At 46.5% G+C, this 22,162-nt stretch overlaps 2 protein-coding genes across 2 annotated transcripts; one reads left to right on the top strand and one right to left on the bottom strand.

Moving 5' to 3' along the window:
* Positions 1-232: 232 nt before the first annotated feature.
* prkg2 (protein kinase cGMP-dependent 2) lies at positions 233-12,063 on the top strand. The gene is made up of 19 exons (XM_086030534.1): positions 233-388; positions 1,059-1,508; positions 2,325-2,491; positions 2,790-2,903; positions 3,577-3,682; positions 4,618-4,681; positions 5,786-5,863; positions 5,941-6,035; positions 6,115-6,183; positions 6,896-6,994; positions 7,059-7,209; positions 8,231-8,367; positions 8,857-8,946; positions 9,002-9,143; positions 9,881-10,044; positions 10,147-10,269; positions 10,411-10,473; positions 11,288-11,354; positions 11,633-12,063. The coding sequence occupies exons 1-19, from the start codon at positions 276-278 to the stop codon at positions 11,726-11,728; spliced, it is 2,388 nt and encodes a 795-aa protein (XP_085886660.1). The 5' UTR covers positions 233-275; the 3' UTR covers positions 11,729-12,063.
* Positions 12,064-12,430: 367 nt separating this feature from the next.
* Positions 12,431-21,275, bottom strand: bmp3 (bone morphogenetic protein 3). The gene is made up of 3 exons (XM_086030539.1): positions 19,110-21,275; positions 17,326-18,230; positions 12,431-14,685 (listed from the first exon to the last, which is right to left on the bottom strand). The coding sequence occupies exons 1-3, from the start codon at positions 19,387-19,389 to the stop codon at positions 14,494-14,496; spliced, it is 1,377 nt and encodes a 458-aa protein (XP_085886665.1). The 5' UTR covers positions 19,390-21,275; the 3' UTR covers positions 12,431-14,493.
* Between the last annotated feature and the right edge of the window lie 887 nt (positions 21,276-22,162).

Raw genomic sequence — 22,162 nt, 5'->3', positions numbered from 1 at the left:
AATTTGGCCACCTGCCATCTTTGGTGGGCTCATCGATGGAATGTCTGGCGGGCATACGCGCGCGCACACGCACGCACACCAAAAGAACGCGACACCCACTGACCGACACATCCATGTGCACACACTCTGACCATCACGTCACCGACACGCACGCACAGGCTGACACACACGAACGGGCATGCGAGATTTAGCTTCCGAACGCAAGTGGACATCATCCGGCGTGGCGCGTGGGCGCGCTCAGGCGGGGGCGCGCTCGGCCCCGGCAAACACTGAGCATGCGCGAGCAGAGTTGGAAGAAGCGCAGAGAAGAAGGGAGAGCCGCGCACGCAGCAACGGATGGAGCCCGCCGCCTTGTAGCGCCTTGGACTCGGACCTCGTCCCTCGGCAGGTAGGACGCGACTTCCGGCTTCCGGATGCCGGCTGCCGGCGCGCGCCGCCGCCGCCGCCGCCACTTCTCAGCACTTGAAGTGGGTGCTGGTGTCGTGACGTCATTTTGTCGGTGTACGTTGCACGTGTGACGTCATCAGAAAGTGGAGGCTCACGTGCATGATGAGCGGGAAGCAGTGGCGAGGAACAACACTCTTATTGTTCCTGTGGAATTCCATGAGTGGACGCGTGGGCTTCTTTTTTTTAGTGTGTGTTCGTGTGCGAATGTGAAGTGTGTGCCTGTGTCAGTTTATGCGTGTGTAAGTCTTGTACGTGTGTCTGTGTGTCAATAGGGGTGCACGCGTGTGTTTATCTGTCCGTGTGTGTCTGTGTTTGTGCGTACATGTAAACGTGTGCATGCATCTGCGTGTGTGTCTGCTGAGTATTTGTTTTTGTAAGTCTGAGTGCGAGGGGATGTGTGTGTTTGTGTCAGCGGGTGTGTTTGATTGCGTCGCTGTCTTTGTGTGTGTTTGTGCGTGTGTGTGAGTGCGTTTCGGTGCCCTCTGTCTGTGATTGTGCGTTTGCCAATGTGCGTGCGTGTGTTTGCGGGCCCTGATTGATTGTGTAACCCAACACTTGCTGCCTTGTGAATTATGAATGACAGGCTGAATGACGCTCCTCCTCTCCTCCAGCGTTGTCCGGCCCCGCCGTTGCCGTTGCCGTTGGCGTTCCCGCTCTGGAAGGATGGGCAACGGCTCGGCCAGAGCCAAGCGCTCCAAGCGGCCCTCGGCGGACCCCGTGAGGGCCCGCGTGGAGCAGCTGGAGCGGGAGCTGCGCAGGAAGGACCAGGAACTGGCCGCCAAAGAGCAGCTGCTCAGAAGTCTCCAAGAGAAGATCGCCGCGCAGGAACAGGCCCTGGCGCACCTCGGCCAGGAGCTGCGGAAAAAGCAGCGGGATGAGGTCCAAAACCAGAACGGGGAACGACCGGCCGCCGCTGTCCTGGGAGTGGGCGTCAAGGAGACCCTCAATAAGAGGAAGGGCGCCAAAGCAGGAGTGTCCGCAGAACCCACGTCACGAACCTACGACTGTAGCCACCTGCCAAAGTTCTCCTTTGACAAGGCCCGAGTCCCTAAAGAGTCCAGGTGGGACGCATTCATGAACACCACCCGATGCTTTTTTTAAGTTCTTGTTCCAGAAAGGAGATTTTAGCAGCATTCTTCTTCCAGACAGTAAATTTAAGCAAACTTGTTTTACTCGACAGGTGGCTTTATCGCAGTTGTTTTTCTGGGTGGCAGATGTAGCCTTATTCCAGAAACAATAATAAGAAGTCCTTATTCCAGACAGGTTGCATTATTGTAATCTTTGCTACCGACCGGAGACTTAAGCAAAGTCCTTGTTTGTTACACACGACATCCTCAATGGTCTTGTTCCTGGCAGGAGAGTTCAGCAAAGTTGTCGATCATGACACACAACAAAGTCATAGTTCCTGACAACTCGGCGTTGTTGTTCCCGACAGTTGACACTCCAGTCTTTGCTCCACACGGCTGACTTTAGCAAAGTTCCTGTTCCAGACAGGGTTAGGGTTAGACAGGGGGACATACGCAAGTGACATACTTATTCCTTAAAGTGAATATTGTCAAAGTCCTCGTTCCTGATGGTGATTTTATGTACAGTGTTCTTGTTCCTGACTTGTGCTTTTCCCAAATTGCGTTTCCGGACAGGCAACTTGTCGGGCGGGCCTCACACAGCAAGCGACACCTTCCTCCCGCCACAGCTGTGACGATTTCTTTTTTTCCATTTCGATTTTTTGCGTGTTTTTTTTTTTTTTTGTGTTGCTGTTGTTGCCGGTTGGCGGTTGTCATCTTTTCACAGCAGACAAAGAAACGTTGAGTCACGCCGACGCGGGCGAACAATCGGTCGCCGACAGCGTCTGACTAACTCCTCCGTGCTTGCGACAGTGTGAAAAAGCAGCTGGCGGAGGCCCTGAACAGGAACCAGTACCTGAAGCGTCTGGAGGCGCAGCAGCTCAGAGACATGGTGGAGTGCATGTACCTGTGCAAGTACCAGCAGGGCGAATACGTGGTCCGGCAGGGAGAAGCTGGCAACCACCTCTTTGTCCTGGCAGGTAGCACTCCGTTCTTGTTCCTGATGTAACGTTTTGACCAAAGTTATGCTGACTGCAGTAGCTCCCCTGCTCCTGACAGGCGCTTTCATGAACGTTCTTGTTCCTGACAGGGGGCATCGTCATCCGGGCACTTGCGAAAAGCTCTTGTCCTTGACAAGTGCCTTAAAAAGCACACATAGGCAGTGATTACATCAAAACATGACTATGATGTTTGCTACTGTACTGTAATGTGTGTGCGTGGAACACGATAATCTATGATGTTTCTCTCTCTCTCTCTCTCTCGCTCTCTCGCTCGCAGATGGAAAGTTGGACGTGCTTCAGCAGGACGCGCTGGTGTCGTCAATGGTGGCGTGGACGGCGTTCGGCGAGCTGGCCATCCTCTACAACTGCACGCGCACCGCCTCCGTGCGAGGTAAACGCCGCGCCGGCATCTCGTTCGAAAGGCTTTCAAGCGCCGCCGCCGCCAACGCCGACGTCCCGCCGGGCCGGGCCGGGCCGGGCCGGGCGACAGCCGTTCACGCCCCAAAGCGCTTCTGTTGGCAAAGCGGCCGAGCGTCGTATGTCAAATGCGGGAAGGCTAAAGTCTGGGCATCCTTTCTGAGCTGAGCGCAAGTACAGGCTCGTTAGCATTAGCGGCCGGCACGAGACGCTAACAAGCGCTAGCAAAAATCCATCCAAATCAAAAGTTGCTTTGGATGGCTCGTCTGTTTTCTTTCGCAAGTGTTGGTGTGAGCTCCAAAGCCCCCAAAACAATCTTTCCAAACCAGTCAGGGAGGATCTCAAGAAATGTGCCTGCATACAAAAAGTGTTTCTTTCAACAAACCGTCGAGATTCAAATCAAATTTTCTACACAAGAGAAATCGATCCAAAGTGCTTTTGTTCACAAAAGGTCACGTCAACCCAGTCGGGCAAGATCCAAATCAATCCGAGTCATTTGTTTCTTTCAAAACTGGTCTGGAAAGGTCGGAATTGGGAGTACTCACAAAAAAACGTTGCGTGTTATTTGCTTGGGAAAAAGACAAATGCAGATCGCTAAGCCTAAATAGCTCGCGTGGCGTGACGCGGCGCCTTTGTTTCCCCGGCAGCTGTGAACAAAGTGTGCACGTGGGCTCTGGAGCGCGAGGCGTTCCAGAACATCATGAGGAGGACGGCCGAGACGCGCCACCACCAGTACCGACGCTTCCTGCGCAGGTTGGTTCAAAGGCTTAGCGCCCGCCGCGATGCGCCCGCCGCGGCCAAAATCCCCCAAAGCCGAGACGCATCGGGAATATGTTTCAGCGCATTCGACATGTTTCGTTTACGCCGCGGCCAAATCCGCCAAAATCGCATCTGGACTAAATTCAGTTTTAGGGCTTGAAATTGGCGTTTCATTTGTGCCAGGGTTAGCTCGCTAGCCTTAGAGTTGGAGCCAGGCTTTTACGTGCTATTTTTACGCTGGATCGGCTCTGGATTCAACTCGGTCGCAGGGTGCTTTTATGGTTTCGAATGATGCTTTGAAAAGAGTTTCTAGCTAGGCTTAAGGTTGCAACCGGGTTTTCAATGGAATGTGACATGCTTTGTTTACACTGCTGCCAAATCTGGATCAGATCTGGATTACATTTCTTTTCTTTTTTTTTTTCCCCTCATTGTGGGTACCTCTAGCTCTGCCAAAGTGTGCGGTTTACATCAGGGTTGGAAGACAGTGCTGGCATTCGAAGTTTCAAGCCAGCATTAGGGTTTCAAAATAGGGTTTCCAGACAGGGTGCTGGTTTGGAGTGAGGATTTCAAGCCTGCTTGAGGGTTTCAAATCAAGGTTTGAAGTCCGTTTCAAAGAATGGTTTCAGACCAGTTTACAACAGCTGGCTTTTCAGGCCACGGTCGTGGTTTTAAGTGAGACTTTCAAGCCTGCCTTAATCTTTCAAAGCAGGGTTTAAAGTTTGCAGGAGGGTTTCAAACTAGGGCTTCAAACCAGGTTCAGGGTTAAAAGTTAGGATTTCAAGATAGATTAGGGTTTGTAGCTGTGGTTACGGTTTCAAGCAGGTGGTCAAGTGGATATTGCATGTTACGGTTACACTGCAGGATTGAACTTGGTTTGACGTTTTGTGTGTGTCTGTTTTGTGTGTGTGTGTGTGTGTTTTTTCCACCAGCGTGTCACTTTTGGCTAATCTGCCCGACGACAAACTCAGCAAGATCGTGGACTGTCTGGAGGTGGTAAGGTTCTCACGCAGCACCAATCTGAGATGTACTCTGAATAGAAAGGTTCGGGTTTCAAGACAGAATTTGAATTTAGAAGGGTTAGGTTCGATTCCAAATGGGGATACGTATTCAAGTCAGTGTTTTCAAACAAGGGTTTTAGGGTTCAAAACCAGACTTGATATCTGGTTTCAAATTAGTGTTGGTGTTTCAAACAAAGGTTAAGATTTCAATTTAGGGTCTCAAAACAACATTAGGGTTTCAAATTGGGGATTGGGTTTTAAAGCAGAAGTCAACCCAAACATTTTTTTTTTCAAGAATATGTTCCCAGCAGGCCCACTAGTTGAAACACGGCTTTCTGATTCATTTTGCGTTTGTGGAATATAAATGAATCTACTGGTTTTTAGCCATCTCTGGGGGCGGCCATTTTGTCTTCTGTCGACTGAAAAATGACATCACAACTGCTCACAACCACCAATCACGCCTCAGATTCAGCAAACACGTCAGCCGTGATTGGTGGTTATGAGCAGTTGTGATGTCATTTTCAGTGGACAGAAGACAAAATGGCCGCCACCAGACACGGCTTAAAAAGGGGGGAATTTGGTTGCTTAACTCGTTTTCCGCAAACGCAAAATGAATCCGAATGCCGTGTTTCAACTAGTGGGCCTGCTGGGAAGAACATATTGTTGAAAAAAAGATGTTTGCGTTGATTTCCGCTTTAAACAAGGGTTTCGAACCGGGGATAGGGTTTCAAGCTTGGAGGAGGATTTCAAGACAGGCGTGGGCTTTCAAACAATGGTTACCATACAAATCAAGGTTTCAAGACTGGGTTGGGGCTTCTAATTATAGTTAGGGTCTCAAACCAGGAGTAGGGTTTCAAACAAGGGTTTCAAGTCAAGGATTTGAAATTTGGGCTGAGAGTTACAAAGTAGGGTTTCAAATTGTGGTCTAGTGTGGTTTGCTTCAAATAAGGCTTAGGGTTTCAAATTGGCTGAAGTGCGGGTTTCAAGACAGCAATCGTGTTTTACGGCTTTCAAGACTGGATTAGGGTTTCAGGCCTGGGTTGGAGTCTGAAATAAGGTTTGTCTTATTCTAGATGCGTTACCTTTCCCTCTCTGGCAGGAATACTACAACAAAGGCGACTTTGTGATACGCGAGGGCGAGGAGGGCAGCACCTTCTACATCATCACTCAAGGAAAGGTAAGGCTTGTACTGCTACTACTACCTACTTCCTGTCAACACCCTAGCATGACGAACAGCGTCTTTTCACCCCGCAGGTGACGGTGACCCAGACCACCGAGGACCACAAGAGTCCTCAGGTCATCAACACCTTGCAAAAGGGCGACTACTTTGGGGAGAAAGCGCTCATCAGGTAGCCATTAGCGTCCACATACAATAAGCGCTCATGCTAATGTTGCTAAAGCTAATGCTAATGCTAATGTTTGCTTTAGCGACGATGTCAGGTCCGCCAACATCGTTGCCGGCGATGACGGAGTGGAGTGCCTCCTCATGGACAGACAGTGAGTCAAAGCGCTTGACAAGCACCGCGGGGTTGGGTGGTAGGGTTTTCAAGACAAGGCAAGGTGAGGGTTTCAAATCGGAATTTACACATACTGTAAGATTACGGCTTGAAACTCGGATCTCACGTCAGTGTTAGCGTTTGAAATTGGGGTTTAGAGCCATTGTTAGGGTTTCAAATTTGGCTTCAAGACGGGATTAAGGTTTCAAATGAGGGTTTGGAGCTAGCGTGAGTGTTTTAAATTTGTGTTAGGGCGTCAAACCAGGAATAGGGTTTAGTATGAGGGGTTCAAGACTGTGTTAGGGTTTCAAATGAGCCTTTCAACCCGTAGGGGTAGGGTTTCAAATTGGGATTTCAAGATAGCTTTAGGGTTTTTCAATTGCGGTTTCAAACCAGTGTAAGGGTTTCAAATGAGAATTTCACGCCATTGTTAGGGCTTCAAATGAGTGTTAAGGCTTCAAATTAGGGTTCAGGACAGGGTTAGTTTTGTACACAAGGGTAAGGGCTTCAAGTCTAGGGCAGGATTTCAAACAAGGATGAGAGTTTCAAATTGGCTTATGATTTAGGATTTGAAAGAAAGGTGAGGCTTTCAAAGTAGGGCTCCAAGTCACAATTATGGTTTAAAATTTGGGTCAGGGTCCGCGTCAAGAAACGTAGGCGATAGAAAAGGTATCCTGTGCTTTATGGTAGCGTGTCGTTGTCGGTGGTTCCAGGACCTTCGACCAGACGGTGGGAACCTTTGAGGAGCTCCAGAAGTACCTCCAAGGCTACGTGGCCACGCTGGACCGGGACGACTTGAAGCGACACGCCAGGTACGGCGCCGGCCCGTTGCTTTGTTCGCCGCCGTTAGCTCAGCGCAGTCGGCGTCCCGCGCAGGAAGTCGCCGTCGCGTCGCCCCAGTCAGACGTTGCCCCCCGACGTGCTGCGCCTGAAGCAAATGGCCGCCGCCTTCTCGCCGTCCCGACCGCTCGACCACTTGGACGTCGTCGCCACGCTCGGTGTCGGCGGATTCGGACGGGTTGAACTGGTACGCGCAAACGCAACAAGCACTTTCATTGGCACTTTTCCTTTAGGGCCTATATTTGGAGAGAAAAAAATAGGATAGAATGGAACATTAAATTCATTAAATAATCAGGCTTATTATTATATATATTTTTTAAAGAAACAGTTCAATTGAAATAAATTCTCTTAATAATTGTGAAATACGTTTTTTTTTATTCAATTTAAAAATATTCCTATATATATATTTACATTTAAAAAAAAAATTAAATTGTTTTTTTTTTCAAGAATATATGCTAGATAAACAAAAAATAGCAACCTTTATTTTTGGGGCGTGGGGGATAAAAACAAATTGTAACGCTTCGTCATAGTTGTAAAAGAACAAAGTTTTTAACGTTTTTCAAAAATATGATGGACTAAATTCATTACATTTTTTTCAATTCAACATTTTTTTAGATTAAAGAAACAGGTAAAAATATCCAAAATTATTGTAATATTGAGAGATCGAATTCAGATTTTTCTGGGATTGAGTCAACATGGATTTTTTTTTTTTTAAATAGGGATTTCCTGATAATCAAAAGTTTTTTTTTATGATTTAAAAAAATATGGCATTATGGCGTTTTCGGACATTATAAAAAAACAAAATTGCAGTTTTTCAGTAAAAACTGAATAGAAGAAAGTTCCACTTTTTCATGAAAAAAAAGATGAAAGTCTTATTTTTTCAGTATCAATATGTTTTTCAATATCACACAATTGAATTTGTATTTTTTCACAACAAAATTTGGATTAATTTCTGGGGGTAATTTTATGATCTTAAATTCATGGGGTTTTTTCCCGCAATAATTAAAATGAATAAATAAATAAATAAATCCAATGAAAAAAAGTTGTTGTTTTTTTCTCCCAAAATAAGTCATCCATATTCAAATGTCTTCTCATGTTCCAGCCAAAATGTGGTCATATTCCGAGATTTTCTGTGCAAAATGGCTGTTGATTTTTTTTTTTTCCTGAATTGGTCATCATCAGAAATGTTATTTTTTGCCTTTTGGCAGGTGAAGGTGAAGGGGGAGGACGTGACGTTCGCGCTGAAGGTGATCAAGAAGAAGCACGTGGTGGACAACCGGCAAGAGGAGCACATCCACTCAGAGCGCCGCATCCTCGCCGAGGCCAGCTCGCCCTTCGTCGTCCGGTCGGAACCAGCGTCTCAAATTTGCTCTTACGAATATTTGCACTGACAAAATCAGGAGCCAGATGGACAGTGTCTCTTCTCCTTCCATTGACTTGGAAGTCCATCCAGAAGTGACACTCCATTGGTGCCTCCAAATACAACTTCAATTTCATTTATTTATTATTTGAATTTGTTGTTGGATTACTTCTTCTTATTATTATTTTATTTGCTTTAATTCAACGATTAATCTGTAGATGATTAGCTCTTTGAAAATGCGCAAAATAGTTGTTCTTTGCAGCGGGTAAAGAATACGTGCCAGTAAGTGTTAGTGTTTAAACATTGGTTGCTTAAAGGGTTACAACGCCGCAACATCAATGCTCGTTTTGTTAGCGCGTCGTTGGCGTTTTGCATGCTGTGTTAGCATCAAGCTACCAGACTGTAGTAGGGCAACGGTAACCTTTTCGTCATTTAGTGAGCCGACAGGCTGACTCTGCGATTCCTCCGCTCCAGACTGTTCCGAACGTTCCGAGATGACAAATATGTCTACATGCTGCTGGAGGCGTGTCTCGGCGGAGAAGTCTGGAGTCTTCTGCGAGACAGGTAGGCTCGGAGACGGTCTTCGTTTGCGCTTTGACCGAGTCGGCGCCTCCTTCAGGGGGAGCTTTGACGAGACCACTGCCAAGTTCTGCGTGGGCTGCGTGACCGAGGCCTTCGAGTACTTGCACCGCAAGGCGATCCTCTACCGAGACCTCAAGCCCGAGAACCTCATGCTGGACTCTGAAGGCTACGTCAAACTGGTGAGTGGACCGCACACATTTTATCCAAGGTGATACGCGGTCAAAGATGAGACGCTGGAATAGTGTCCGGAGCTCGGGCACAGCCACAGAAGCACGTAAAATAAAAGTGGTTGAGGAGAGACATTGTTATCCAAGAGGAGACTGAGGGCAAAATGAATGAGTGAGCAATAATGACTAAGGGAGGAGACTAAGGGCAAAATTCATATTGTTGAATAGCGTCCACAGCTAAGGCACAACCACAGAGTACGCTAATGTTAATCTGAACGGTGGTTAGTGAAACACTTTGTTATCCAAGTGGAGATTGCGGGCAAAATGCAGCCAAATGGAGACTGTGGTGTAGATGTGGTGCCATTAGTAGACTGCTAGACAAATTTTAGCTAAGAGGAAACTGAGGGCAAAGTGCAGCCAGGCGAAGACGGTGGAGTAGCATCAATAGGCATAGCTACACTATGAGATAATGTTAGCATGTGTTGCCATTAGTAGACTGAGACAAATTTTGGATAAGCGGAGACTGAGGGCAGCAAGGAAACGTAGCGCTGCGACCACAAGGAGACTGTGGAGTATAACACAGCTAAATGTGTTCATCCTCAAATGCTCCAATGGCACAGTGAATTGACGCAAGTCAAAAGTGGATAGTAAGAATTAAGTAGGCCCATTTTATCCAAGAGGAGACTGAGGGCAAAATAGAGGCAACCGAATGGATACTGCGGCGCATACCACTTAGCACGTCTCTGAAGGTGGACTTCGGCTTTGCCAAGAAGATGCGCGGGGGTCAGAAGACGTGGACCTTCTGCGGGACCCCCGAGTACGTGGCCCCGGAGATCATCCTCAACAAGGGCCATAATCTCAGCGTGGATTTTTGGTCCCTGGGCATCCTGGTGTTTGAGCTTCTGACTGGCAGGTGCGCCCTCCAAAACATCCTGCAAAGCAAACCCACCCGCTAACCCCCCCCCCCCCCCCCCCAAATAAATAAATCAAATGTGTTGGCGCTGTGTGCGAGCAGCCCCCCTTTCACAGGAAGCGACCAGATGGCCACGTACACCAACATCCTGAAGGGCGTCGACAAGATGGACTTCCCTAAGAAGATCGGCAAGCGGCCAGAGGACCTCATACGCAAGCTCTGCAGGTGCCGCAGCGCTTGCGTCCCCCCCCCCCCACACACACACACACACATCACGTGGACGCCACACACTTGCACTCGCACTTGCACGCACACGTTGCTTTCAACAAGCCGCTTGTTGTTGTCCTTCTGGTTGGTCTTCCTCAGGGGGAATCCGGCCGAGCGGCTGGGGAACATGAAAGGTGGCATCAGTGACATCAACAAACACAGGTCACGTGGGTTGTTTTGTTTGTTTTTGTTTTTTGGGAGGAAAAAAAAAGTTATATTTCGTCCAGAAACAATTGTGAAGTTTTCTTTCTATTAGAAAAATTGTTATCACATTTAGTTTTAAACATTTTTGGACAAAAAATTGTTCCAAGAATAAAAAGGTACCTTTTTGGCAGGGGGAATAATATCACTTTTTTTTTTTCATAGAAATTGTAATATTGTAAAATTAAAGTGGACTTTTAACCAAAGAAAAAAGTAACATCCCATGTATTAAACTTTGTGTAAAACCTTTGGGGGCTGAAATTTTATGTATTACAAGATTAATGGTAATTTTTTGGGACAAAAATTACTATTACAAGATTAAAAGTTTTTTTGTTTTTTTTTAGTAACAACAAAACTGTAATTTACCAGAGTATAAGTTTTTTATTTTTTAGAGAAAGTAACATATATGTTACATATTTTTTGACAAAAAATGTACTATTAAAAGATTACAACTTTTATGAAATAAGAAATAATATTTTAAAAAATAGAAAAAAAAACATTTTTTGAAGAAAATTGTAATTTACACGACGATTTAAAAAGAAAAAGTAATACATTTTTAATTGTGATCAAAACTGAAATTTTTAGATTAGAATATGTATTTTTTGAAAAATTAAAATTGAATTTTTAAAACATTTAGGGAAACTGTATTCTTTTTTTGAATGTAACATCTTTTGATAGAAAAATGTATGGTTAAAAAAAAGCTCCATTATGAGATGATTTTTAAAAATTCATCAATAATCTTCACAACCCCAAATGAAAGTAAAATTGTGTGCAGGTGGTTCAACGGTTTCGACTGGGCGGGGCTGAATGCTCGGACCCTGGCGTCGCCCCTCAAGAGAGATGTAAGTTTGCAATCTCCGCTTTCAAACGTCGTCAACACTTTTCAAACTCACAGTTTATACTCGAGTCGAAAAAAGAAAGGCTACCAGAACATCGGAAGTCGATTTGAGGTCCGTTAGAGAAATGATGGAAATGGTGTCAGGTGTGTGATGTGGATTGCTTGCACCCAAAATGTAACTAATGAAGGAACTAAATAAGTACATGTAGCACCGAGTAATGTAGTGATTGTAGCTGAAGCGAAAGTGAGCTGACCTCGGCTTGTCTTGTTGTTGTCTTTCAGGTGTCGGGTCCTCTGGACCACAGCCACTTTGACGTTTATCCTCCCGATGACAAAATTCCTCCTGACGAGCTCTCGGGCTGGGACGCCGACTTCTGAGCTCCGACGGCCGTTAGCCCGTTCCTCAGCCAAAAGTTTCACCTGGAAGAAGAAGAAGAAGAAGAAGAATCTTTTGGCTTTGTTGACTTTGTGGAAGTACAGCGTATGCTTCGTTTAGCCTCTTCTGGTTCCCGAACCAGCAAAGCCGATGGTTTTGTAAATATGACATTTACATTTCAATAAAAATCTTTTTATGGGATTACAAAAAGCTTGAAAAAAATCTTCATGATATGCAACGTTTTCTCGAGAAAAGTTCTTTACAAGAATAAAAAAAAGAGTCATGATGAAATGAAGTCAAATCAAAACATTACTTTTTTTTCACCTAGAAAAACATACACACACATATTAAAATCGGAAATGATTTTTTTTTCAAGACTACCAAAAATTATTTACTTGAAGTCAACTTTTTTATGCAGCAGCAAAAAAAAACATTGTTTCTTCATAAAGTAATAGTTTCCCTAATAAATACCACTAATAATATTAAATGATTAAAAAAGTACAAGAAGAAATGAATACATATTTTCATATTTTATAGAATTTTTTGTTTTGACTAAAAACTAAAAAGCGATTAGCTTTCTTATAAATATAACTTTTTCAAACCCATAAAAACCTTTTTCAAAAAAGTAGTGAAATTTTTTTTTTTTTGGGGGGGGTGGACGCTTTCTCCGTTAGCATACACACATCAAATGATTTGAAAGTGTGGACTTTTGCATACTTTTATTCATTTCTTTGAATGCTTTGTGAGTTGGAGGCGTTGCCTGTGTCGAGGGGTCAAGGGTCAAATGTCCGTCACATGTGAAGACCCCGCCTCCCTCCTCCCCAGGCCACGCCCCCTCCACCAGATCGACCAAAATAAATAGTTTAAAGACATTTCCATATACAAATATACTTTAGCAAGCTTATTGTACAAGCGTTTTCTAACATTTACACAAAAGAAAACAAAAAGCGCACAGTGAATCTATGGCATGCATCTCCAACAAAAAGTACAAAATATATAAAAGTAAACAAGAAAAAAAAAAATCTATTGACACAAAATAAATGTCTCTGAAATATCAAAATGATCCAATATATTTTTATCTATTTTGAAGAATAAATTCCACAATAATAGCTTTTCATCACAAAAGGCACTTGTCAACAAACAGTCGTCAGCTGCAGTAGATACACCAAAATGTACAAGAGAGCGCACACGGGAACTGTTTGGTCTGCATAAATAATTGGTTTGGTGTTGAGCTTTCAATACAACCTGAGGATGTCTTTATTTGTAAAAAAAAAAAAAAAAAAAAAAAAAAAGTGGGGGTGCGCCAACTCAGGATGCTGAAGAGGGTGTGTTGCTTCAAAAGTTCAAGACAGAAGCCGAAAACCTGCTTGGTTAAGTTTGTTGCAATGGCTAAAAACTGTTTTGTTGTTTTTCTTAGGGGGTTGATGGTGCGTTATCTTATGGCGGTGCATGGATTGGTATATTGATAAGAGGAATCCACCATTTAGGAATCTGTTAGGTTATGCTAACAAGTTGAACAAATGAGACATGGGATTTCCAAATGGTGGTGCATGCAATTTTTCTGAAAAATGTCAGTTTGAATTCCATGCGATCACGCTTCCGTGATTAAATGAGATGCGTTTATTTGATGAAACTAAAGAAAATGGTTAAGGGGAGTAGGGGTGCGCCAACAACAAAAAAAAAGCTAATAAGGTGAGGCGTACCCCCTCAGACACACAGAACCACAGGTCCCGTTTTTGAATCGATGAAATTGAGCAATGTTATGTAACAATGAATGGTACATATTGACACGGGAAAACTGAGGTGCACGCACTTCTAAGGGTGCATATTTTAAAACACCCTTTTAATTCATGTTTTCATGTTTAATGAATATTGGCCTTGTTTTTATTTTTACCTTTTTTGAAGAGGGTGCGGTGGTGCGCCAACTCTTGTCGAGGAAGGTGGTGCATGGCTCTAAAAGTTTAAAAGTATGGAACATTTTTACTTGTACTTGATCATGATTGCACAATTAAACCTGATGATTTTAATCTTTGTTTTGAACTTGTTTTTTGTTTTCTTGGAGGTGTTCACCAACTCTGTGGCAGAACGGGGTAAGTCGTTGCAAACGTTTCAGGATGGAGGGGTGTTTGTGGCTTCAAAGGTTCTGCAAAGACTGACAGCTGATATGGTGACGCGCACCCCCTTCGAGGCATCAGTCCGGCTTGCCTTTGGAACCCATTAAGTTATAGAATAAAGTTATGTCGTGATGAATGGGAAATACACAACAACACAAGGTTAACTGTGGTACGCGCACACCTGGAGGTGCATATGGAAAAATTGTCATTTCAATTCCATTCAATCATTGTTGCATGATTAAACACAATGCGTTAGAATATTCTTTAAATTGAATCATTTTTTGAAGGGAGGTGAGCATGGCGCAGCGGGCGAATTCTAAGGTGGTGCGCCAATTCTGTCCAGAGTGGGGGGGGTGTGGCTTTTAAATTCCGGGGGATGACTGACATGGCTGACGAGAAGAGGTGCACCCTGTCGAACGGATTTATCCTTCAGTGTTTCTCCATCACGTGCACCTTCCTGGAGGACCACCACTTCCTGCCGTCACACCCGCATCACCTGGAACCTCATTGCGTACCACCTTCCAGTGCCCAGTCAGTTGGGTCCTGTGTCGATGTGAGCGATTTTGAAAAAAAAACAGAAGAGGAAAGCTTCTTTCCTGGACTCGCTTCCATGGTGACGGAGGAAAAAAAAAAAGGGAGGTGTGTGAAGGGAACTATCGGCACGCGCACGAATCCACCGTCATGTTGGGGTACACTTTGAGCACCACGTTTTTGTCCTCGTCAAAGAAGAGGATGCTGAGGGAGGACATCTTCTCCGGGACGCAGCACGGCTCCGGGATGCCGGGCACCACGCCCACCGCCCGCACGATGCTCTGGATGGTGGCGTGGTTGGAAGGCTTCAGCGCCTGAAAGCAAAACGCACCCCCCAAGAAAAACTTTAGTGACAAGACATTTCATACGCAATTTGTTTAAGAGCTTTGTAACAACTCGATTCCTCCATTTTTTTCACGATTCAGGGGGGTGGGTGGGATTAAATGTGGAATGGCGGAGTGGTACAATAACTATTCATCACATTAAAAATCTGAGTGTCCTCTCATTTTACTTTTAAGTTAAATTGACACCGTGGAGGTGCGTGTTTAAAAATGTCTTCGATACACCAAATACCTTAACTTCACTTGATCACTGGCATCTTCAAACATGATGCCCAAGGGCTTTGTTTCGTTGATGTAATTTTACGGTGCGTGCCAGCTTCAAAAGTTTGTAAAATGTTACAAAAGTTGTTATGAAAATTTTTCTTGAGGATGTGTACGGGGTCGATAGGGTGTGTGCAGAAGAGAATGGCGCGCCAACTTTGTTGGGCTGTTGAAAGGGGTGCATGAATCTAAGTGTTTGGGTAAGGTGCAATTAAGTAGTATACATGTAAATTTTAGAGGATGTGGGGGGAAGTTAGGGGGTGCGCGTTATCTGCATGCAAAATCTGTGTGACTGGGGTGCACAGCTTTTAAGAGAGAATACTTTTTTTTTTTTTTAAATGTGTGTAGCGGAGAGGGGCTGCACCGACTGGATGTTGAAGATGGTGCACAACTTCAAAAGTAGGGGTGCGCCAACTGTTTTGAGATGTTGTGGGTGAACAGTCTCAAACGTTGGATTCAGACTGTACTACAAAACCTTTCGGGAGCATGTGTCAACATTTGCACCAATTGCGTTGAGATATTAAAGACGGAGCACGGATTAAAAAATTTGGGAGGGACGCCTACTAATCTTTTTTTGTGCAGGGATTAAGGGGTGTTCCAACTCTGTTGAGATATGGAAGAGGGTGTGCGGTCTCAGACTGAACTACGTTGCTTTTAAAAGGTGCGCGCGGGTGCCGGCGGGGGTGCTAGGACTGAGAAACGTAATAGCACGCATGTCCCGCCCACGCTGCCCATTTTGTTCCTGGCTGCATTCTAATTAGCTGAAAAACGCCGAGCTTATGACACAGCGTTTGAACGTTTAGCCGTCCTTTGATGTGTTTTCGCTTGTCGGCGTTCCCACCACTCAACGTTGTGGAATGCCGCGAGTGGATATCTTTTCCCACCGATCAATGCGCTTTTAAGGGGGTGTGTCCACTCTTTGATAGAGCAACCCCTGTGGGCGAGGAGGAGCGCCACGCCTCAGGTCATTCCTGGAAATAATTAGCGCCCACTACAAAGGTCAGGAACGCCAACGGCGAGTGAATTAAGTGGTGCGCATTCCGGCCACGTTTCAAATGTTTGCCGTCTTATCAGATCGGAAGCAAGTTTGTGTTTTTTTTGACGTGGCCTCAATAGAAACATGACATGAGAGCTTCGGGGAGCTTTGGAGTCCGCTGATCGCATCTTTGCGCAACGCTTGCATAATGTGGGCCACATCGGCTAGAAGTGCCAATGTAGCGGTTAGCATGATGCTACATGCGAGGGGATCGGTGGAAACATCCATCGATGGAAAATAATCCAATATGGCGGCACAAATGTTTTTTTTGGTTGCTTTTTTTTAGCGCAACACAAAAATCTGAACATTTCTGATCAAAACGCGTGACATTGATAACACGCAGCTACCCAGCAAGGTTAGTTGGTGCGATATTTACCTACCCGTCTGACCTATTGTACGGTTTGACTGATCAAACTACCTAACAAGCTACCCATCTCAATCCCTATCATCCTCCTACTTACCTAGCCGTCCACACACCACTAGTATAACCTATCTATCTACCTTCCTACTTAGAAAATCTACCCACCCACCATTATGTGACTTTGGTAATGCTAACATGTAGCCACCAAGCATTGTGTAAAGGTAGGTTGGACCCTTACATTTGACAAGAGTTGACATGACCTTTAGAATTCCCTACCAACCTGACCATCTAACTAGCTAGCTAGCGACCCAAACAGAACGCTATCCACCTACTTCTTGGGACACTGCTAACATTTACTCCTATTGTTTCCCCTCACACGTTTCTGTCGCGACGTGGTTGTATCCTGGCGTAATACGCGTTGAACCCGCCACACGCGTTGCTTCCCGATAAGGACACCGAGGGGGTGCGTTTTTTTTCCGTTGAAGCAAGTTGGTAGGTGTCGGACTGTAATTTGTTTGTTATAGTCCAGTTTCGTCTAGTTCGGATATGTCGTTCGGCGGGTGGTTCTAAAATCAGATATCGTCTATAGATTGTAAATCCAAGCTAGTCACTGAATCAGAGGCCGGCAGGGTAAAGTTAGACTGCTTCCAAAAAGGGGTACCAGCAGGACCCCCAGCAGCACTACTAGTCGTACGTGCTAACCTAGCAAGTAAGGGTTAGAGTGACTTTTGGATCTAGCGCTGCACTGGCATGCCTTTTGGACCTCACTCGGCACCGTGGGACCGACGGACCTACCTACCTACCTACCTACCGTCATCCAAGAAGTTTGCATATGTTCCTGTATCATGCGTAGTGGTTTGCTTGCACTTTAGGCACATTAAGAAAAGGTCTAGACTCTAGAAGGTCGGTTAAAGCCAGACAGGTCCCAAGGAGGGCGAGCGGCAGAAAGACGCACCTTGGGCATGGGGAACTGGCAGGATCCGGCACAGTAGTAGGCGTCAAAAGACTTTGGAGAAATAATCCACTCGCTCCAGCCGATGTCAGCAAAGTCCACTTTGAGGTAGCGGCGTGCGCAATTGCGGGGCTCGTTCCACTGCTTCTTCCGGGCCTTCTTGATGGTGTGCTCATCAAACTGCAGCAGGGGCATCTTGTGCCTCGGGTTCTTGCGACTCTTTTTCCGCGGCGGCCGGCGGGCCTGCTTGCTCTGGAAGGGCTCGTAGGGACTGGACTCGTCCCAGCCGGCGGTCTCGTAGGGGTACTCTGGTCCGGGGAGCTCGTTGTTCTGCAGGGGCAGCGGGACGTTGACAGAGCGCTTGGGTCTGGCGGAGCCCCTCTGCGATTCGGTGGCGTTCCGCCCGCGCGGCCCCACCTGGGGCTCCGCCGCCGAGGGGTTCCTCCTGAGGGTCGCCACCACGCTCTCGGGCTCCGAGATGGCCGAGTCGTTGGCGTACACCAAGATGTAAGGGGAGCGGTCAGCCAGGAGCTCCTTCCAGGGCCGGGGTCCCCGCGAGGCCACCTCCATGCCGATGAGGAGCTGGTGGTGCGCCTTGGCTTGGTTGACCGCCCGGGTGATGTCCTTCCACTGCCAGGAGATAAAGTCCCGGTAGTGCGTGGACACGTTGATGCGGAACTGGCCCAGAGTCCTCATCCGGTCCACCTCGGGGGCGAAGCTCCAAATGACGGCGTGGATGTGGCTGTGCCTGCGCGGGCCGTGGAGGACGCAGCCTTGGGGTCTGGTGCAGGACCTGCTGCCGTTGTGGAGGTCCCCGATGTAGTAGTGCAGCGTGGCGGAGAGGACGTCTTCGGACTTGGTGAGCGACGTCAGGTTGAAGATCTGAAGCTGCTTCTTGTTGATCACGCCTGAAAGTACAAACCCACTGATAAGAGACGACGGCCGGGACAAGCTAGGAGTTCAATTTTAAGGTTCCCTCAGGTAACCTCCCTCCGGTATCTATTAACCCATTTATGAAATCAACCCACCTTCCAACCAACTGACAAAATGACCTAATCAATCACCATCTACCTCCCCATCTGATATTTTACAACCACAATGAAAAAGGTAACATTACAAAACCAAGATGACAAGATTATGACCATATTAATCATGCTTGTGTGTTATCGAAGATTGACAATCGGTATCTTCAATTGTCACGTAATAAGGAAAAACTCATCTTCGCAAGGACACTTTTTCCATAATTGGACGTTGCAGAGAAGCAGGTGTCCCTAATAAAGAGGCCGGCGGGTGCATGTCTCGTAGCATTCAACAGGGGGCAGCAAAAGCCAACAGATGTAAAAGCAAAATGAGTCTTCACTGGCACGACTGACTGACTTGCATCGATTTAACAAAACGTAAATTGTAACAAAATACATATTAAAAAAAAATTAAATACGATTCAAGTCAATGAAGAAGAAAATTTGAATTTAAAATTTGGCAGCGGAATTTGGTGATATGACTTTTTTTTTTCCAAATATATCCGAAAACTCCGAGAAAAAAAAGATGAGATGATGAAAAAAGATAGAGGAAATTTTGCTGTCGAAGGAGATTTGTGCTGAAGGCAACAAGCTGCAACAGGTGGATTAATGTCCGTTTCTAATGACTTCATGCACGTTGCAGGTAAAGTCAACTTTTTGAGCATCTGTGCACCCGTATACCATTTTTTTTTAAACCATTTGGTTTGGCGCATTCTGTACAAGCCATTCTTTGTGCGTGAAAAAAAAAAAAGAGCTTATGTTACGTACCCCAGTGCGCCTTGAAGCTGCGCACCGTGTTGCCGTCCTTGAAGGCGAATCCCGCCTTGTTGTACTTGTCGTACAGCATGTGCATGTGCTCCGTCACCGTGTCGTGGGACAGCCGCTCCCGGTCCCCCACGACCGCCGGGGCTGCCGGGGAACCCGCGAGCGGGTGCCTCCGCTCCGGCGCGTGCGTAAAACCCCCCTGGGCTCGGAGCAGGGCGCACAATCCGAGGCGCGCCCCGCAGCAGGTCCACGCCGAGAGCACGAGCAGCACCAAAGAAGCCATCCCGGACGACCTGAAGGACTTTCTCGAACGTTCACACAAGTTGCCACGAGCGCTTCCTATCTCCGGCGGGACTGGGCATCACCCGAGCGGCGAACCATCACACGCAGGGAGGAGATCGAGGCACGGCAAAGAGCCGTGCAGGTGGCCGCGTAGGAGACGCGAGGCGCGGCTGTTGACTTGCAGGCGGGCCGGCGGGCGGCGGGCGGGCGGGCGGGCGGGCAGGCAGGCAGCTGCGCGCTGATGTGAGCAGCAGCGAGGCAGTCAACCAGTCCAAGGCTCAGCTTTCATTGAAACTCCACGATCTGGAGCTCGCTATTATAAGGCTGCTGGGACCAGCTGGCGATTCCTCTCTCTCTCTCTCTCTCTCTCTCTCTCTCTCTCTCTCTCTCTCTCTCCCTCTCACACACACGCGCGCGCGCAGAGAACCGAGTTTCCTGTTCAGGAGACTTTGACACACACGCACGGCCAAACCCTGGAAAAAAAAAAAAAGCAGCCGATTCGTTAAGTTGAATTCAACATTCCATAGATCACTCTTTCCAAGATGCACACCCCTTTCCGCATGCCAAAAGACATGGCGCACCAATATTCCCTATCTGTACACACACACACACAAAAGGTTGTGGGTGTATGCGGGGAGAGCGGGGTGGTGCGCCGATTATGTCGAATTTCTGAACCCGCTCAACACCTTCAACATGCGGGCAGAGTTCACACATCCTCTTCCGCGCAAATTCTATCAAAGAAATTTAGCTGTCCTTCAAAAACCTGACAGAGCTGGCGCACCCCCTCACACACCCTTGCAAACATTTGGCGCACCAGCTCTTATCTGCACAATCCCTCAAAAATGTTAAGTAGTCTCTTGTGAACGAACCGAACCCCCTTCAACATCCTGACAGAGTTGGCGCACCCCATCTACCTTGCACGCACTTTCAAATAACTTGTGGCGCACCACCTATCATTAGCACACACCCTCCAAAAAAAGTTTAGACTTTCATAAACTCCAATTCTTACAAAGTTGGCACATTCTCTCTCCCCGCAAACATTTGGTGCGCCAGCTCTCATCTGCACAGACCCTAAAAAATATTTAGTACAGTCTTTTGTGTACCCCGTTCAACTTCTTACCAAGTCCCCCACCCTCTAAAATAGCATTTGCCGCACCACCGATCACCTGCACACACCCTCAAAAAATGTTAACTCTTTTCAATTCAACATCTCTCTCATGCAACATGCTTGAAGAAATATAGTTGTCCTTCCAGTACAGCATTTGAACTTCCTGACAGAGTTGGCGTACCACCTCTTCCTTGCACATACCTGCAAACATTTGGCACACCACCCATCATCTACACAGATCCTCAAAAAATGTTGAATAGTCTTTTCTAAACCCCACTCAACAAGCCGGGAGAGTTGGTGCACCCCCTCCGCTGCACACCCTGAAAATAACATTTGGCGCACCACCTATCAGCCATACACACCCTTAAAAAATGTTTAGTTTAATCTCTAGCAAACCCTCTTGAACATCCCGACAGCATTGGCGCACCCACTCCCAAACAACGCCCCAAAAAATGTTGAGCAGTTTTTTTTTCCAAACCCCGTTCAACATCCCAACAGAGGTGATGCTCTGTCACTCAACTTGCGCACACTCCATACATGTTCCTAAACGTTGAAAGCCATGCGCTCTCTTCAACATCTCAGTACAGTTGGCGCTTCAGCCCTCCTTGCACACACCCTCAAAAAAAGCCCAAAGCAAGCATCTTTATTAGCAAAAATGATGACATCATGTAAAAAAAATTGTAGTTGTTTCACCTGACTGACAATACACCTTTGTCTCTCATTGGCGTACCCCAATCCAACTGAGTGAACCCCAGCCATGGATGAGTCTACGTTTCGAGTCCGAGCCTAGAGACAGACCCCCCCCCCCCCCCCCCCCCCCACGCACACCCCCCTCCTGACGCGTGTGAAAGCAGCAGCTTATTGTCCGCATTAAAGGCTCGGCCTCCCATTTAGCGCACCTCAATGGCGTTAAGCACACACATCCTGTAGCATCACGCTCCCGTCCGGATGCTAGGCGCCCCCCCGCCCCAAACCTCTCTGTGCACCCCGCCAGGACTGGCGTTCTCTTTCAGGGGCGCCGGCCGGGAAGGAAACGATGAGGCCAATTCTCCGTCTCTGACATCTGATTGCAATAATTTGAACATGCGACGTCGTCCACACACTGAACGCGTTTAGGACCCTCGCATGGGGGGGCTAAAAGAGGGTGGGGGTGGAAAGGGGGGTTGAGAGGGGATCCAGCTGGAGCAACTCAAGAGCATCCGTCAATGTTGTACAAGAGTGGAAAGACACTCAGCTTGTGGAAAATATGCCTGAAAATGTCACAATAAAGTACACGTATGTCACAATGAAAGCTCCAGAAGTTCACTTCAAGGATCAGCTCTGCATTGTGGTTTTCTTCGTCATTTTTCAGCGCAAAATCGAGACAAGGCTAACTGGCCTTTAAACTAACAGTTAGTTCATTTAAAAGACAGTGAACTAACTAACTAACGAACTAACTAACAGATATACTGTACCAGCAGGCTAACAAACTAGCCAATTAACCAACCAATACATAAATAAAATAGCTAGCCAACTAACCAATAAACTAATGAACTAGCTACCCAACTAACCGGCGAACTAACAAACTAACTGTGGAACCTAAGAACTAACATTAACTACCAGAATGAAATAATTAACTGGTGAACCAAAGAATGACTAGCTAGCTAACTAACTGAAGAATTAAAGA

The sequence above is a fragment of the Filicampus tigris genome, chromosome 5, assembly GCF_054856515.1.
Source record: "Filicampus tigris isolate MCC_2025a chromosome 5, RoL_Ftig_1.0, whole genome shotgun sequence".
In the NCBI taxonomy this organism is placed as follows: domain Eukaryota; kingdom Metazoa; phylum Chordata; class Actinopteri; order Syngnathiformes; family Syngnathidae; genus Filicampus; species Filicampus tigris.
This window is presented reverse-complemented; position numbering and strand designations above follow the sequence as displayed.

What these genes read in the sequence shown, in the direction of transcription:
- bmp3 (XM_086030539.1), bottom strand. Translation starts at nt 19,389, where the DNA reads ATGGCTTCTTTGGTGCTGCTCGTGCTCTCGGCGTGGACCTGCTGCGGG. An exon ending in CAGCTTCAAGGCGCACTGGG is followed by an intron (nt 18,231 to 19,109) that starts GTACGTAACATA and finishes TTGTACTTTCAG; the next exon opens with GCGTGATCAACAAGAAGCAG. An exon ending in GCCAGTTCCCCATGCCCAAG is followed by an intron (nt 14,686 to 17,325) that starts GTGCGTCTTTCT and finishes TTTTGCTTTCAG; the next exon opens with GCGCTGAAGCCTTCCAACCA.
- prkg2 (XM_086030534.1), top strand. Translation starts at nt 276, where the DNA reads ATGCGCGAGCAGAGTTGGAAGAAGCGCAGAGAAGAAGGGAGAGCCGCG. An exon ending in ACATCATCACTCAAGGAAAG is followed by an intron (nt 5,864 to 5,940) that starts GTAAGGCTTGTA and finishes TTCACCCCGCAG; the next exon opens with GTGACGGTGACCCAGACCAC. An exon ending in TTTGAGCTTCTGACTGGCAG is followed by an intron (nt 10,045 to 10,146) that starts GTGCGCCCTCCA and finishes GTGTGCGAGCAG; the next exon opens with CCCCCCTTTCACAGGAAGCG.